We start from the raw sequence: 15990 nt of genomic DNA on the forward strand, positions 1-15990 counted from the left end.
TCTTTGACTGCAGACTTGCTATAATTGGAAAGTATATATGGTTTTGCTAATCTGTAGTGATCAAACCAAGTATGTGATCCTTTCTAGTTAGACTCAAAAAAAGTCCACTTCAGACGCTGCATTAAGATGCGTCCAACAGGTTCTGAATGTTCATTAGTTGGCATGAAGATTGAAAAGCTGAAAAAGTAATGAATGTCTGTCTTAGAGACATGATGTTATCCAAGTTAATAAAAAAAAAAAAAAAAAAGGAAAAAGTAAAAAAGAAAAAGCTCCCACCCCCCCCCCCCAAAAGCACATGCATACATCCTAAATGACTGCCCACCTTTCCCCCGAAACTGAGGATTAAGGCAGAGGCGGATTAAAGAATGCATCGTTATAGGTCTATTATTCTTCGACTTTTCACTTTCAATCAAGACACACATTTGTAACTAAAAAACTGCTGAAAGCACAATTTCAGGGCATCCTCTGCATGTGAATTAAACTGGGGCTTTTTTTCCCAATGCCCCACTCTCCCCACCCACCCCCAGCATAAGTAACAAGAGGCCATTTTCTGAAGGTCGTCTGAACGATTTCAAAGGCGATAACAAATCAGAATGTTCCCTGCATCTAATATCAAACAGGTCCGGTGCCAACACTTATTAGAGAAATCGGATTCAACCCCCCCTTCACCCAAACACACACACATCCAGCTTTGAAGTGGAAAGAATGCAGGGATCAGAAATTACCCGAGAGACAGCTCTGCCTGTCTTTGAAGCTTTCCTTTGATACTACTATGTCTTTTCCTCTCTTACGCTAGGAGGCTAAAAGCTGCCTTTTCTTATTGATATGGGGTAATTAATGAAGCCATAGCATTAACATAACCCAAGTTCCTTAACATGATAATTCAACAGAGACACTTACGTTTCTTTAGTTAAGTCTAACAGATGCAAAAATAGGAATTTGGCTCGGCACCGATGTTAAGTACCCATTCTAAATACGCCCTGTCAAGGTGGTTCTTGGTCTCCGCATCCGAAGCAAAGCGGGGTATTGCTATGCCAAAAGAATCCCAATAAGTTTTTATTTTTATCGGCAGACTAGGGCTACTAACGGCTCAGCTGACAATAAGCCTGCCCTGCAAGGGTGAGCTGCATAGCTTCATTTATTCAGGAACCAGGACAACACTTGTAATTAATTACTATCCATGGTTAAACTCCAGTGCACAATGAGTACGTCAGAGTTTGAAATCAGGGTGGCATGGTGCCACCACTAAAACCACGAGGCGAATTCAAACGCATCGGTATCTGGTGGACGCAATGGGTTAGTACGGTAAGCAAGAGAGACTGCAGAGCGATCGGCATCCAGAACCCACGACATGACAGAGGCTGCCAGATCTCACCTATTGTTTTTGCAAAGCGTCACCAAAAATGTGTAAGCGATGCAGCTGGCAACCTGGCAAAGACATTCTGCAGGGTTTGTGAATAATTCACGACAGAAGTGCATGAAGCACGTTAGAAATGCAATGAGTCGGTATAAGCAAAGCTTGAAAATAAACCCCCCAGAACGTAGTGTGTTATTTTACTCACTGCAAGCTTAAGACTTCTATTTTTTCTCCTTAATTTTCAAAGTATTTACATCTGTGAGAGGGAGTACCCAATTTAACTAGACTTCAGCACAGCAGAAACCACACGAAGCTTTTCACCCAAGCACCTGTCAACCTGCACAGTACAACATACAAGCACACAGCAAGCTAAAGCAACCCGCATAACGCAGTGTCAGCTTTCCTGTGTGACTGCTAGTGTCCCACCACGCACAGTTCTACAACTACGACGAACACCCATATTTCTTTTATTCTAGACTTTCCTGACTAGCGGACGAGAAGACTATCAATGCCTCTGCTGTTTGCACTCATGTCTTCTCTTTTTCTTCCCAGTAACGCAAAATTTGCTAAAACAGTTGTACTTTCAGAGATAAATGATGACTCCCCTGATCTGCAAGCAAATCATTGGCTTCTTTTGTGCACAGTCCATTTTTCACTTATTGTCTGTGTGATCACGCAGTCACCCGATGGTGGCCGTACCTTCTTCTGTTGAATACTGTTGAATATATTTCGTTGCCCCAAACCGTGCTCTACTTGGAGAAAGCCCCCCACTGAATTTCGCTATTGTTACTTAAAGGACCTTCTGCCTTGTGCAGTTCGGAGCATTACCCAACACACCCTCATTCAGCTATTTAAGCGTAAAGAAGCAAAACGATGCTGTGACTTATCCAGTGTCCCTTCTCCAACATGACTGATGGAAAAGACAGGAGCTTCAAAGTTGCCATATTGTTATGACACCACCTTGTTAATCTTATCTCTGCTGTTTACAAATACCAGGTGCTTCCTAGGAATACATAAGCAAACCCCCAAATCAGCAATTACTGTGTAAACTGCTCACTGGAAAAAGGATCATCTCCTCCTGTGATCCTGAGGGTTCTCTGTATTTTTGTTATTTAATAAAGAAGATACTTGCTGATCTCCTTTTTCATGCTCTTCTGTGTACCTTCTGAATGCTTGTGCCTTTCCCCTGCTATCAGGTCAGAAACCGAGAAGCTAGAATAGTATGGTGAAGCCTCACCGGAGTACTTTCCCAACAGCATCTGTTGTGACAGAGAAGGAATTGGAATGGACTATGTTTGCAATTGACTGTAATCGCTCATTCCCAGCAGGCACAATACGTAAAGCGAATCGTTGCAAGAGCACAATCTTATTCTTATTCTCCAATTACCAGCGTAGTTAATTAGTGAAAAAGAGGGAGCTCACTGTTTGTCAATATGTGCTCCAGTTGGCAAAACTAGCAAGCTACGCATTTATTCAATCTTCCAAGCCAAATTTACTCATGATTTAAGTGGCTGCAACTCCCATTCTGCTTAAGTCAAATGAAATGCTCCTATTTATACCCAAAACACAGACCGTCAGGTTTGCGAAAGCCCTGGGACGGCCCCATGGAATAGCAAACTGCCACGTAAAGGTCAGGGGTTCGTGCAGCCTTGTGGGAGCAGTCACATAGCCCAGCTTTGGACACAGAAAGCTAAATCGGTAGCAAGCAGACGCCCCTGCAGACTGGCTTAAAGCAAGAAAATCAGCCAGGTGGTGGGACTGATGCTCTGGAGAAGCTGAACTGCTCCCCACTGACAGCAGACAAAGGTTCGTGCCCCGTGCCCAAAGCTGGCCTTGGTGAGTCCCCGCAGCAAACGATGACAGAGAACCGGTATACGGCTCTCAAGAGAGTTAACCTTGAGCTGAACAGAAGCCCGGCGCCAGATGCCGAGTTTCAGAAAGGAACTCTTTTACTTAGAGCTTTTCAGCATATATAGCATTATTATATTTCAAGGGAGCTTCAAAGGAAACTGGATTCATCAGAGAAAATGAGCGCACCCAAATGAAGTGTGACACAGGAATCCATCAAGCACTGTCAGCCCTCTTTAGGCAGACTATCATTTCACTTCCGAGCAGAACTTGGGGTGAAGAGGGGCTGGCGCTGTAAGTCTGTATTTATATGCTAATATACAGGGAGTACAGTGCAGCTGCTTCTGCGGCAAAGTGGCATTTAAACCTGCATATTTGAATAATGCAAATCAAGATCAGGCAATTCTTATTTTACTACTCCTTAGGCCAATCCCCTGCCCTTCGAGTGAGAATCCCTCACCTGGGAAATACAGCTGTACTATTTCCTTCAGCGGATCAGCTCCTGGCCTTTTCTAGGGAAGGGAGGCTCAGACTCGGAGCCGCTGAACTCCGGGTCAGTACACAACGTGCTTTTCCGTGTGCTAAACCACAGTTATCGCTTTTGAAAGGAAAAAAAGTCTCACCTCATTATAACATGGCCTATGGGTGCCAAGTACTCATCTTGATATAATGAACTTTTTATTTTAATAGGCTTCATAATCAGAAGAGAAAGCTCCAGAGAGAAAATGTGAAACATGGAGGTATTTAGTACTGTTACTGGCAAAGGAGAGTCCTGGCGGATGTCTCCGTAAGAGAGACCATTCCACCCTGAAAAGAGAAACAAGCTGAGCTGAAGGCCGTCAGGTCCCATTAACATCTTCTGATGCGCTAAAGAGAGCCATATGGAGCGCGTGCAGTCGGATGAAATTTGAGGGTTCAAGCAGGGTGAATTGTTCGTAAAACAAATCACTTGTGCAAACAGGTATCTCTGCTTTAATAGCTGCTGTTCAAGATGTGCTATTACCGACAAGGAAATTATTGAGGACTACCTACCAATGATTCTCACAGTTGCGTTTATCAAGTTGAGCACAAAACTAGCCCAAGATTTCCCAGTGGCTCTCAGAAAAGAGAAACCTGAACCTTGGGCTATTGATGTGCTGGTACACCGAAAAAATGTTTTCTCAGTAGACACTATTAACGAGGCAACTGGGGTCTAAGGTGATAAATTAGAAATTCAAGCAAGGGCTTCGGAGCTTAGAAGTCAGGCATTTGGGTATGAAAAATCCAAGCAAAGCATGATAAACTTAACCCGGGGCATTCTGCAAAAAATCCACAGAGTCTTTTGACAGTTGTATGTCTCTAGCACACTTGTGATGGGACTCCTGTTCTCTGTCATCGAAATACCAGGTAAAAATACAATTCCATGTTGCTGGATATACAACAACCTACCTTGCCATCTTCCGTATAGACATTTTCATTGTACCCTTTTACTATTGTCCGGTCAATGAAGAGGCTCCGCATCACCACTATCACTTTTAACACTTTTCCTAAGGTAACCTGTGAAGAACAAGAGAAGGACAAAAACAAGCTGAAGGAGAGTCGATGGCGTCTGAATTCACAAGTCCATCAAGTCAACAGCTTAAGTTGATGCAATTTCAGTTTTCAATATTTTATAGACAGACCCAAAATCAAAGATCTAAAACCACCGCGTGTGTTACGAGGAAGAGCTAGACTATAAAGTGCAGAACAAACAAACATTCATTTGCAACTGAAAATGTATGAATTCACAGAATTCCCTTGTGTAGGCATGACACTGCCAAGCAACTCTCTCAATTTCATTAACACCACAACTCAATAACTTGTCAAAAACAATGAGCAAATGTGATTATTTTCGATGTATCTGATATTCTCCAATATAAGTCCACTTAGAGGAAAATAATTTGAAAGAAGAATCGGACTCTTCTAATGCTAGCTTTTAAAAGCATGCCATGAGTTTAATGGAAAACATTTTCGGTCCAATAAAAATGTAGAATTATTTAAAAGGAAACTACAGCTAAAAAGTAAAAATGTTACATTTTCAAAGGTTTAATTTTCTTCTGTGAAATCGGTAATGTGTAAAGAATAAAACTAGTATCATGGAAAATATATAGGGTCAGTCAAAGTATAACAACAGAAATAACATTATTGACAAAAATGCAATAATGAAGGCATTTTAATCTAAAAATCAATTTACATTTCAAAGATGAACTTGCACTTCAAGATTTTTAAGATATGTGTCTAACAATAATCCTTTGTGTTTTGTTACACAGAGTTTATTACAGAATTCTTCCTCGCCCACAAAAGCATAAAACTGAGATAAAAAAGAAACAATTAGTTGACTTTAATATTTCTGCACCAGCAGCAGCTCATTTTCCATTGTCTGTGTTCCAACATTTTGTCCAGTATGGATTAACACACGCTAGAACAATTGGCTTTTTACTGCTAACCTCAGCAGACAAATCCACACCCAAAGAAATCAGTCAATATGAATCTTTATTGATTTGTTACATGTTTTTCCTTTTTAACTCCTGCTAATGACTCCTGTCTACCACCTTGTTTCAACGCACGTAACCTCAACCTGACGCTGACTAAGAGACGAACAGGCAAATCAACTCTGAAGTGCCAAGATGCTTTTCCCCCTTCCAAGGAGGAAGATGGCAAATTTGGCGCAAAGACTCCAGCTTCAAGCTGACGCAGGGACCACGTTGGAGGAAGAGAAATGGTGGTAGGAATGGGGTGAGGATACAGAACCTTGCAGAACAGTTACCCAAACTACTGTAAATACTGCTTATTATATCATTATATAGCAGGACAGAGTTACAAATCCTGAAAAGAACTGACGACAACTCTTTGGCATGGGACATGGAGAAAGCAACTCTAGAAGAGGAGAGTCTAAACAACAGGGAAGAACAAGTTGACAGCAGGAGAGAGGACTGGGAAGCGAGAAGGGAAGAAAGAGTCAATGACAGACTTCAAGACGACAAGCTGCTAGGCATAATTTTGCAAGAACGTGAAGCGAAAAAGCAGGTCAGAAGAATGGGTACATTTTTGAAGAAAAATGTTCCAGGCTGAAGGAGGGTAACCTGTATGGAGGCCTGAGCCATGCACATACCATGAACAGTCTTCCAGTTCCTACCTTCTTACAATAGATTTGGATTTTCCGAACATGTATGGAACACCGTATTACGATATCAGGTGCTACGAATTTGCATCTAAATGTAGTATCTTGCTAGGATACTCTATAATAAGACCTAGTTGGTCTGCAAATAAAGGAAACTGGCAGTTATTTCAGCACCTCCCACTGTATCAACTAAGTTAAAAATACAAAGTCATGACCCAGAGGTGCCTGATCTATGATGCCGATCATCCACTGGAATCAGAAAGACAGTTTTGTCACAACTGCTAAGATAAGGAAATGGAGTTACTTTGAAAAAAGTTGTCAGCACATTTAGAATTAACAGGTTTTTATTTCTTTTTCTACCTTAGTAAGACCGGCACTTTGCGAGGATATAGGTCTACTCAGAGAACTGACTCTCGTAACTTCAAACTAGGCATCAACTGTATACAGTCAAATTAAAAGGAGGAAAAGAAAAAAATTAAAAAAAGAAACCTGCTGAATGGAAGAGCAAAAAGGCTGCCCTATAAACCCCCAGTCCCAGCTTTACGTATCATATTTTCTGTCTCCATTGCCTTCACACGCTTTAGTGGATGCTCACTTCGTTCCTCTTCCCTTACGTTCTGCATTCATGTATCTCACATTGCTGCCAGGTGGAAAAAAAAATGGATGAAGTTGATCTGAAGCCTGTGTGGGATGTTCCTGAAAATCCTGAGTGAACAGTGGAATGTAACAATCTGAAAAATCCCATGTTTGGCACACCAGCTTGCTTGAATATACTTATTGCTGGCCTCAAACCTCCCCACAAGATCTACCTGCACAAATGCTTTCAAAAGGCTTCTGGATGAGCTCATTGCCTTTTTCCAGGTCATCTGTTTTCACACCCTTCCAATGATTCACTCCACACTTTCAGAATCCACCACAGCTACCCTGGCACCAGCCATCATCCATCATGTAATACCGAAAGGTCACATTCTGCAGACTGGTCCGGGACAATAGCCTTGATCACCCACGTGCTTGAACATCACAGAACCAGGGTTATGCTGTCTCTCTCCCACATGTGTAAGGAGCTGTGTAAATCCAGCCTTAGATGGGTACCTAGGACTGTGAGCTCCCCGGGGGAGGCACTATTGCTGCAATCTCAACTCAGACAATGGTTTGTGCAAAGGGGTCCTCTCCGGGAGCAGGGGAACCCGGGCACCGTGGAAATCCACTTGAATGATACAGAATACATTGCAACTTTGGCCACGTTAGTGCCGGGTTGTCTGAATTAGCTCTTACAGTGCTCTGGCACTGAAATAGAAAACTTTCCTGTGCTGTTGTTTTGACATGGAATTCCTGTAGGTTTTATACTGGCTGGAAGAGAGATGGGGACTTTCAGATATTTTTGCAGTACCGTATCATCAGTTAAGTCTGACAGAAGCGGAAATTTTGTAAAACTACGCGTAGCTTAGAGAAATTATAGTTCATCATTTTAACAGCATTGAAAGAATGAGGCTAGTAGTACAAGGAATGAACAACAGCCTGTGACTGGATAGCGGGATGCTGTTGGATTTGGAAGCCAGAAATATGCTCTACAGCTATTTTCAGGGTAAAGCACATTCTGTATTGTACACAGTAAATGGGATACCCTTTATTTTTTCCTCTAATAATCGAGATTTGTAACTGTTTTCAGGACTTCATTTCTTGAGGTTCACCTCAATCGTATTTTAGAAATCATGTTTTCCGGCAAACCATTTTCTTTCAATGCCTGCTCAACTTACCTAACTGTTCAGAAAGATCCATGTATGGAACATAATTCACACCTACAGTCATACAACTGTGTCCCTACAGATCACCTGAAAGAAGGTAATAAAAAAACGAATGGCTCTGGTAAAAAAGTAGCTTGATAGTTCTACTCTGAGCTCCAGTAGTGAAGGTCTCTCCTTCTGGAGGTCAGCTTGCCCAGATGGTCCCCATTTAATGGGCACTGAAATGTCCCTGCAATTCCACACATACGAACCGAAAGAAATTTCTTTCATTATACAGAAAAGATACCTTTCAGTTGTGACAAAAAGGCAACAATTTCCTTTCTAAGCCAACTTTTCCTATTAAATTTCAACTTCTTCTGTCGATATCCTGTTAAGACAGCACTTGGCTTTTTAATATTTCGCCTGAAGGATATATGCCAACTCGTCCTTGATGTAGAAAATTTTAATTCAAATCAATACATGTACAAGGTCACTTTAAAATTCAATTAATATGAATGAAAAAATATGCCCCACAGTTCTGAGAGCTGAAAATGGAACAGTTGCAAGTTAAATACTTCTGTAGCTTCTGTTTTGGTCTGTGTAATAACAATGTATTTCTAACTTCCTTTTAACTAAAGTATACTAAATTCAGACAGTTAAGTTATTCATAAATCCCCTGCTTCCTAAAATGGCAAGCTCCAGAAGAAGGTAGGACAGGCAGCTGACTGAAATCTGCAATATTATGCAGCTTTTCTGACAAAGATATATAAAATAAAAATATTCTTGAAATATCCCAGTTTTAAAAATATTTTATCTATCACCAAGATAATTCTCGAAAAGCATATGACAGAGACTGTATGCCAAGAAAGAGGGAGGGGGAAATAGAATAATCAGAACGGCTTAGATAATTTCTTGTAAGACAGTTAAAAAAGTTCCCATATAACACCACTTATGATTGGAAAAGAAATAAATACCTCTCCAAATAAGTCACAAATGGGGTCAAAATTAGTTTTTAAAATGAACAGGATCAAAATTAATTTACCAATCCAGAATTCTGCCTGGAGGAAATAGCCTGAAATCCCCCCCTTTAATTTTGCCTCCTCACCAAAACTGATACCAAGTGAAAAAAAGCCCTTTTATAAACAATTTAAAAAATGCATTAACAAATGTTCTTCCTTAAAATTTATTTAAAAGTTTGATATTAGGAAAACATATGCGGACAACACCAAGCTCCAACACTTTACAAAAAACTCCCAAAGCTCCAGATTTCCTCTCAGCTTCCCAGGGAATTTGCTGCTGATTTGAGCTGCAGATGCTCTGCAATGCAGAGCTAAAAGAAAGAAAACATTAGTTTCGGTTAACGTGGGTACCACCCTGCTTGTATAAAAAGGAGCACAAGTTTGTATGCGTTTTTATTTCACCTTGGAAAACAATAAGGCACCATCAAACCAGAGATGTAACCAAGCTGGACATCTTTCCGGCAAAAGGCCAGACACCTGCTCCTGGCCATACAGCCAGCCACACGCTTGCCCTCCCACTCCCGTAGCTATCTTACTACTCAGTACGATGCCTGGAAATCAGATTCATATATACTGAAAAGTAAGGTTTAGTATTAAAAACAAAGTAAAAGAAGGCCCACCCAGACTTTCAACTAGTTGGTTTTCTTTTTTCTTGTATCTCATCTGCTGCTGGTATGAATGCTGCGCCTTCCCTCGCATGCTCATTATTCTTTAATGATGTCTATTTGTAAATAGCAAGATAAGATGCAATTAAGCCATTAGAGTCTAAATAAACAAACATACTAATTAGGTTCTTTACAAGGATTTCTTTTTTTATTTAAGGACTGGAATTTACCTTTCATTAGTCTAACCTAATTGCAATAGTGCATGATAAAAAGTCAACATAAATGAAGGACTTTAAACGATTTCGCCATATTAGGGATGAGCTGGTGATCCTCTCCCTCGGTAACATGGCATATGCTCTTGATAAGGCAAACAAACTGGCATAGAATATTGTTGAAAGGTTAAACGACAGATTTTACCAGTGGCCAGTCACACTTAGGGACGGGCCACCCAAGTCCAGCATTGCTACAGATGATGAAATGGATTCTGTCTCTTTTTCCATTCTAAATTCTAGCACACCAGGAATTTTACAGGGATGAAAACGACGTCTGATCTTATAGACTACAAATCAACGGGAGTATCAACACAGAGCCGTGAACCTTTGGGACTGGGCAGCAACCTCGGCCCACAGGAACCCTGTGGAGGGAGCAACGCCAAGGACATTTCTCCCTGGTCTTTCTTGACTTTTCCCATCAAAACCTCCCTCCTCATCTTCCTCATTCTTGTATTAGACAAGCAGAGAGCAATTTACAATTTACTTGCCATAGCCTGCTTACATGTTTCGTTGATTCAAGACATTCTTTCTCCACCTACATGACCTCAGACGCTGGCTTCATGCTTTTTAAATGCCGGTTCTCAAGATTAAGAGACAAACCGAAGCCACCAACAGTCCCACTACGAGCTCAGAAGTGATTCCTCAAGATCCGCCTCACAGAAGAGATCCTTAAACATCCCAGTAGTTCCATCAAACACCAAAACCTAGCTAGTCTCTCCAAGAGAGTAAATCCCTAAATTAATGTTCATTATACGTGCCTAATATTTAGGTGCATGAGGCACCAAACGTGATCAGCAGATCTCTATCCCTACCATGAACGTGCCGCCTACCTTTACCCAGCGCCTACCATGCACTAGGTTCCCAGTGAATCACCAGTCTGGTCAGAAGGAACACTTACACTGCTAAGCAGTTTGGAGAAAAGAGATTGGTTTGAAAAGAACAGAATTAAATTGTTTCCAATCAAGTACGACATCAATACCGATTTCAAATCGCTCAGCAAATTTCCCTCCCTCCTCCCAGTTCTTCAAGATCAGCGTCTCTTGAACAAAAATCCCTTTGGTGGCCTTTCATAACAGGCAAATAATAAATTTCAGAAACCATTTTTCCAACAGAAAATAATAACAATTTTACGTAAAACACTGATAAACAAAAATGAGACACAAGAAATGATTCCGTTTTAGTGAACAGATGTCGAGCCTATCGGCAGCTAATACAGCCCACTTCCATACAATCAGACTGTTTAAAATGCTTGGAACAACAGTTGAAAGTTGAAACGCAAATCTGTCCGATTTTACAGAGAATGAATAAAATTGTATAAAAACATGTTTCATATTTTTATACGAGAGATCTATTAAAAAATCTAGGCATCAGTATACATCTATAAATTAATTTATCATCAAAAATTTCTAAAATAACATGAAAAGAAGAAATCGTGTTTTCTACCACGAGCTTTGGTTTGGCAGAAGCAATTCAATTTTTTAAAATGGAAAGTACTTATACATATCATTATCCTTTAGGAACAGCTCAAATTACAGAAAACTATTCAATTATCTGTAAAAATATTTACCTAGAGTTTGTAACTTCTACAGTAGTGTTTTTATATAGCTTTACAAACACTGGGGAGACAAACGATTTTAAAGACAAAGTAGTCCCCAGATGAAGACAAGAAAATAAGTTTCTGTACCTGACTAGGACTGGCTAGGTACATGACCCTACGGATGTTATATTTGTCAACTGGTAAAGTGGGGATAATGTTTACTGTTTTCTAAAATATTTACGATATTAATGAATGAATTAATTGTACACAGGAATTAAGTGCTTCAGACTGAAAAAAATTATTCTGAATTTTGATAACGGAAACAAGGTGCGTGAAGCAATCATATAATAATCACACCTACAAGGTATTTTATTAGAAAAATCATATATATCTAGGAATATACCTAATCACTCAAATCAAGTAAAAATCTAGGTATTTTTCACTAATTAAAAATCAATTCGTGTTACGGAGTCCGCAGTTCCCTCTGCTGCTGCTGGAAATTAATTTTGCATAACACTGTTATTAAAGCTGATATAATTCTATGTTTAGTCTTTTTTATGCATAGTGCGATTAAAAGATTAATTGAAAAATCACTAGTGAAGATTGGGATTAAACAGCACCTTGAAATGCCATGATAAACTGCTTTTAAAATCAGTTGAGGATTTCACACAGCTCTGAAAGGTTTCAATTATTTATGTGTTTGGTCTGTGTAGCATAAATCCAGACTAATGAGGTACAATTGCTGTGTATAAATCTAAAGCATAAAACCCCCTCCTTATTGTCTGGAGGAAGCAGTAACCTCAAAGGACTAGGAGGCAGCAACCTTTCAAGACACAGCATTTATGCTCTCAGGAATAGTTTAGTTTTCTTTTCGCCTTAAGTTCTCAGCTTATGTGAAAGCTGTACCCGGTTAGGAAGAACCCAGCTTAACACAGAGGTTACTCGCCAGGAGAGTTAGACCAGCAGGCTCGCATGGCTGATCATTAGTCCTCTTGAAACACTGGATGAACCTTAGACCATGAATGTCCCACCTCTGCAGCTAAGGACATGAAATGATTTCTATGTGCGCATGAAGTTGTACACTCTGGGGCTGAAACTTTCCGTATTAGGTCTTTTTTTTTTTTTTTTTTTTTTTTTTTCCTAAGGATGATTTAGTTTGCAAAGTCTCCAGCTATTCTGAAGTTTCAAAGAATCATAGAATGGTTTGGGTTGGAATGGACCTTGAAGATCCAACCCCCCTGCCCTGGGCAGGGACACCACCCCCCAGCCCAGGTTGCTCCAAGCCCCGTGCAGCCTGGCCTTGGACACTTCCAGGGATGGGGCAGCCACAGCTTCTCGGGGCAGCCTGGGCCAGGGGCTCACCACCCTCAGAGTAAAAAGTTTCTTCCTGATAGCTAATCTATCTCTCCACTCTCTCAGTTTAAAACCGTCACCCCTTGTCCTATCATTCCCTCCCTGATCCAGAGTCCCTCCCCAGCTCTCCTGTAGCCCCTTTAGGAACTGGAAGGGGCTCTAAGGTCTCCCCGGAGCCTTCTCTTCTCCAGGCTGAACAACCCCAACTCTCTCACCCCGTCCTCCCAGCAGAGGGGCTCCAGCCCTCAGAGCATCTTTGTGGCCTCCTCTGGACTCACTCCAACAGAATCTCACAGGCACTCCCTTCCCCTTCATCCCCATCTCCTTCCAACCATTTGCACATTCTTAAAATATGTATAGTGCTTACCAGTGCCTTTGAACATGAATACGTGTTTTTTCTGATAAACGGAATGATTGTGTTTAAAGATGTTTTAACATAACAATTGGGTCTCTGCATCAAAGACCTGCATAAGCAACAGCAGGTATGATATGAACAGTCCAAGGATGAAAACGGTTGAGATTATCCAGTTAATTAACTAACTCTGGACAAACGGTAGTGTTATGAACTATTTTTAAATAAAAGAAGCGTTATCTGAGTCCTTTGGTATTGTGGTAAACCACACTGCTGCAAGGGAGCAACTCCAAATCTAACTTGGGATAAGTTCAGAGTGAGAAATCACAAGTACTGAAGAAACCTCCCTTCTTCTGGGGGAGGTGCTCTTCACACTGCCCATCCTGCAGCACCTTTCACAGAATGATTTGTGATTGAAAACAGCAAAAGCTTTTGTAGCAGTCAGGGCCAGATGGAAAGTGCCATATTGGCAACATCAACTGAGACAGATGGGAAAGAGGGAAAACCTGCCCAAAAGAAAAAATGATAAACCCATCACACAATCACATACAAAAATACTTAAAAAACAATCTTTTTGATCTCTGATCCAAGGAAAATATGCATACCGCTGGTTCAATACAGGGCTGTTATCTTGTAGCAACAATAATGTCCTTGATTTAGAGAGAGCAACTGCAACATGGAATTCACTAGATTACTGCTGCTTGTAAAAGGGGCTTCTTTTACAGTCACCACCCTTCCACCCTACCTTATTCCTTATCAGTCACATCCAAAATAATTTACCTAATTTCCTAATTGTGCCTGAATCTTGAAAAGCATCATCTATTTTCTGACCTCAAAAATCCATTAGAAGTGAAAGACACTTACTCTATGCAAAGAAGGGCTTGAAGAGAACAGAAAGGGTATCAAAGTAAGGGAGTAAACCCAGACTTTTTTTGTATAGGAAAGTAGTTAAATATAAAGTCAGCTTAAGAGGAAATGCAAAAGCTTCCAAGACTTATAGCTTCTTAAGACTGCACTGATTAATTCAATTCTTTTCTGGAATATATTGTTCCACTTGGTGAGTCCAACAATTGCAGATTAAATGTTTTAATGCCAGCTGTTTATTTTAACCTCTGACTCAGTTAATCTCTTGCAAATTTGGGGCTGTTCAAAGAAAGTTAATAATGGGATGTTAGACAGTTGATTAATTAAAACTAAACATAATCACAGCTATACTTACTATAGAGAAATTAACAGAACCTTTGAAAATTATAGGCCAAAATTTCACCAGAATAGTTCATTTTACCCTTTGCTTGGAAACAAATACATGTACATTGAAGCCTTTTGCAATAGCCTATGTGAGAAAGGAAAAAAAAAGAGGAAGCACCATGAGAAATCTGAGATGGAAAAGACTGATCCAGTCTCAGTTCTTCACCTATGTATACAGGTATTTTCTAGTTTTATTTAAAATTTGGCAAAAGATATGACTTCTGCCTTTCACTCTACCAGAGGAAAATCAGCATCCAACTGCCACGCTACAGACTCTGCTTCCATGTTGCTGTCTTAGAGTAAAAGCTTTAATGACTTCTCTTGCTATAAGCACAACAGCTGCCTGTGAAAATGGATGTGAACAATAGGTTCTTCTGGAATGAAATCTTGCTTGGTCAGGCAGAAATAAGTCGAATGTATTGGACTTGTTTATCTCTATTCCAGCCTTTACTGCTCATTTACTTCAAAGGCAAATTCTTGACTTCATCATATAACAGAAGTTCACTGACCCAAGAACAATTTGAACAAATTTAAATCATACTGGTTTCCTCCTTCTTTTCTTCCTCCCACCACTCTTTTCCTTCTTAATTATGATGATTAAGACCCACTCATTGCCAGGACTGCTGAAAAACACAGTGAATATTTGAGTCTGCGTTCCTACTTCTACAATCACATTTAACAATAAGAAATAATAGATCTTTCATTTAAAGATGAAACTCTTTCTATCATTCATTTGCCTAAGAGCAAGAAAGATCCTACAGTCCTGTGACAAATGAAGAACAGTACGCTTCTGAAAAGAAAAAAAAATAAAAAAAATCTTTAATTACCTGTATTTTAGGAACAGTAATTCAATACCTTAAGAAATCCATCTCAAGGGATTAAATGATCCAACTTACCAGAAGCATTGCCGAGGTTCCATTTGGCCGGGACAGCTGGATAGACATTTCAGGGAACATCCTATCAATGCGATTGATCACATCATCAACGTATCTACCAAACAAACCAAACCAACAGAATTAACACGCACGCTCCTTGCCATAAACTCAGATTATTACTGCATTTTAACAATGTCCACAGGATTTCCCTGAATTAATTTCTCTTTGATAACTCCGTACTCTTCAAAAATGCATGCACGCATAATTCAAAAAGTTATTGATAAGAGGAAACATACCAAAGCCCTATATAAGTTGTTTTGAAAAATACTCTGCCCTTAAAAACATGCGCTCAATTTTTCTTCCATATCTGTCACCCTCAAACTCTTGCCATCATATTTCTATACTTTTGCCTCAGGGATCGAAGGATGTGTTATCAAAATTAACTCTTCCAGCGTAGAAATTCATAGGTTGTTACCTCCTTACCCTCTCTTTGATAAACTAAACAGATAGAGGTTTTCTCAAAGTCTTCAGACTTTTTTGTCTTCTGAATCTTTCCAATTTATTTCATGCACCGGTGACTCTGAAATTGGCTAGTACGTTCCAGGAGTTTCTCTGAGGTGATCAAACACGGAGGTAAAATAACATCCTTTCCGCTGGGTAG

General features: G+C 40.1%; 1 protein-coding gene across 3 annotated transcripts in view; it reads right to left on the reverse strand.

Moving 5' to 3' along the window:
* The window catches only part of MED27 (mediator complex subunit 27), a gene marked incomplete at its 5' end in the record, with an annotated part of 97648 nt that overhangs the window by 14537 nt on the left and 67121 nt on the right, over positions 1–15990 (reverse strand). For all 3 annotated transcript variants that reach the window (XM_082492778.1, XM_082492777.1, XM_082492776.1), the window contains 2 exons: positions 4634–4741; positions 15351–15444. In XM_082492778.1, coding sequence (XP_082348904.1) covers positions 4634–4741; positions 15351–15444 — 202 coding nt within the window. The remainder of the gene's footprint in view (positions 1–4633; positions 4742–15350; positions 15445–15990) is intronic.

The sequence above is a fragment of the Vanellus vanellus genome (assembly GCF_965231255.1).
Source record: "Vanellus vanellus genome assembly, chromosome: 18".
In the NCBI taxonomy this organism is placed as follows: Eukaryota; Metazoa; Chordata; class Aves; order Charadriiformes; family Charadriidae; genus Vanellus; species Vanellus vanellus.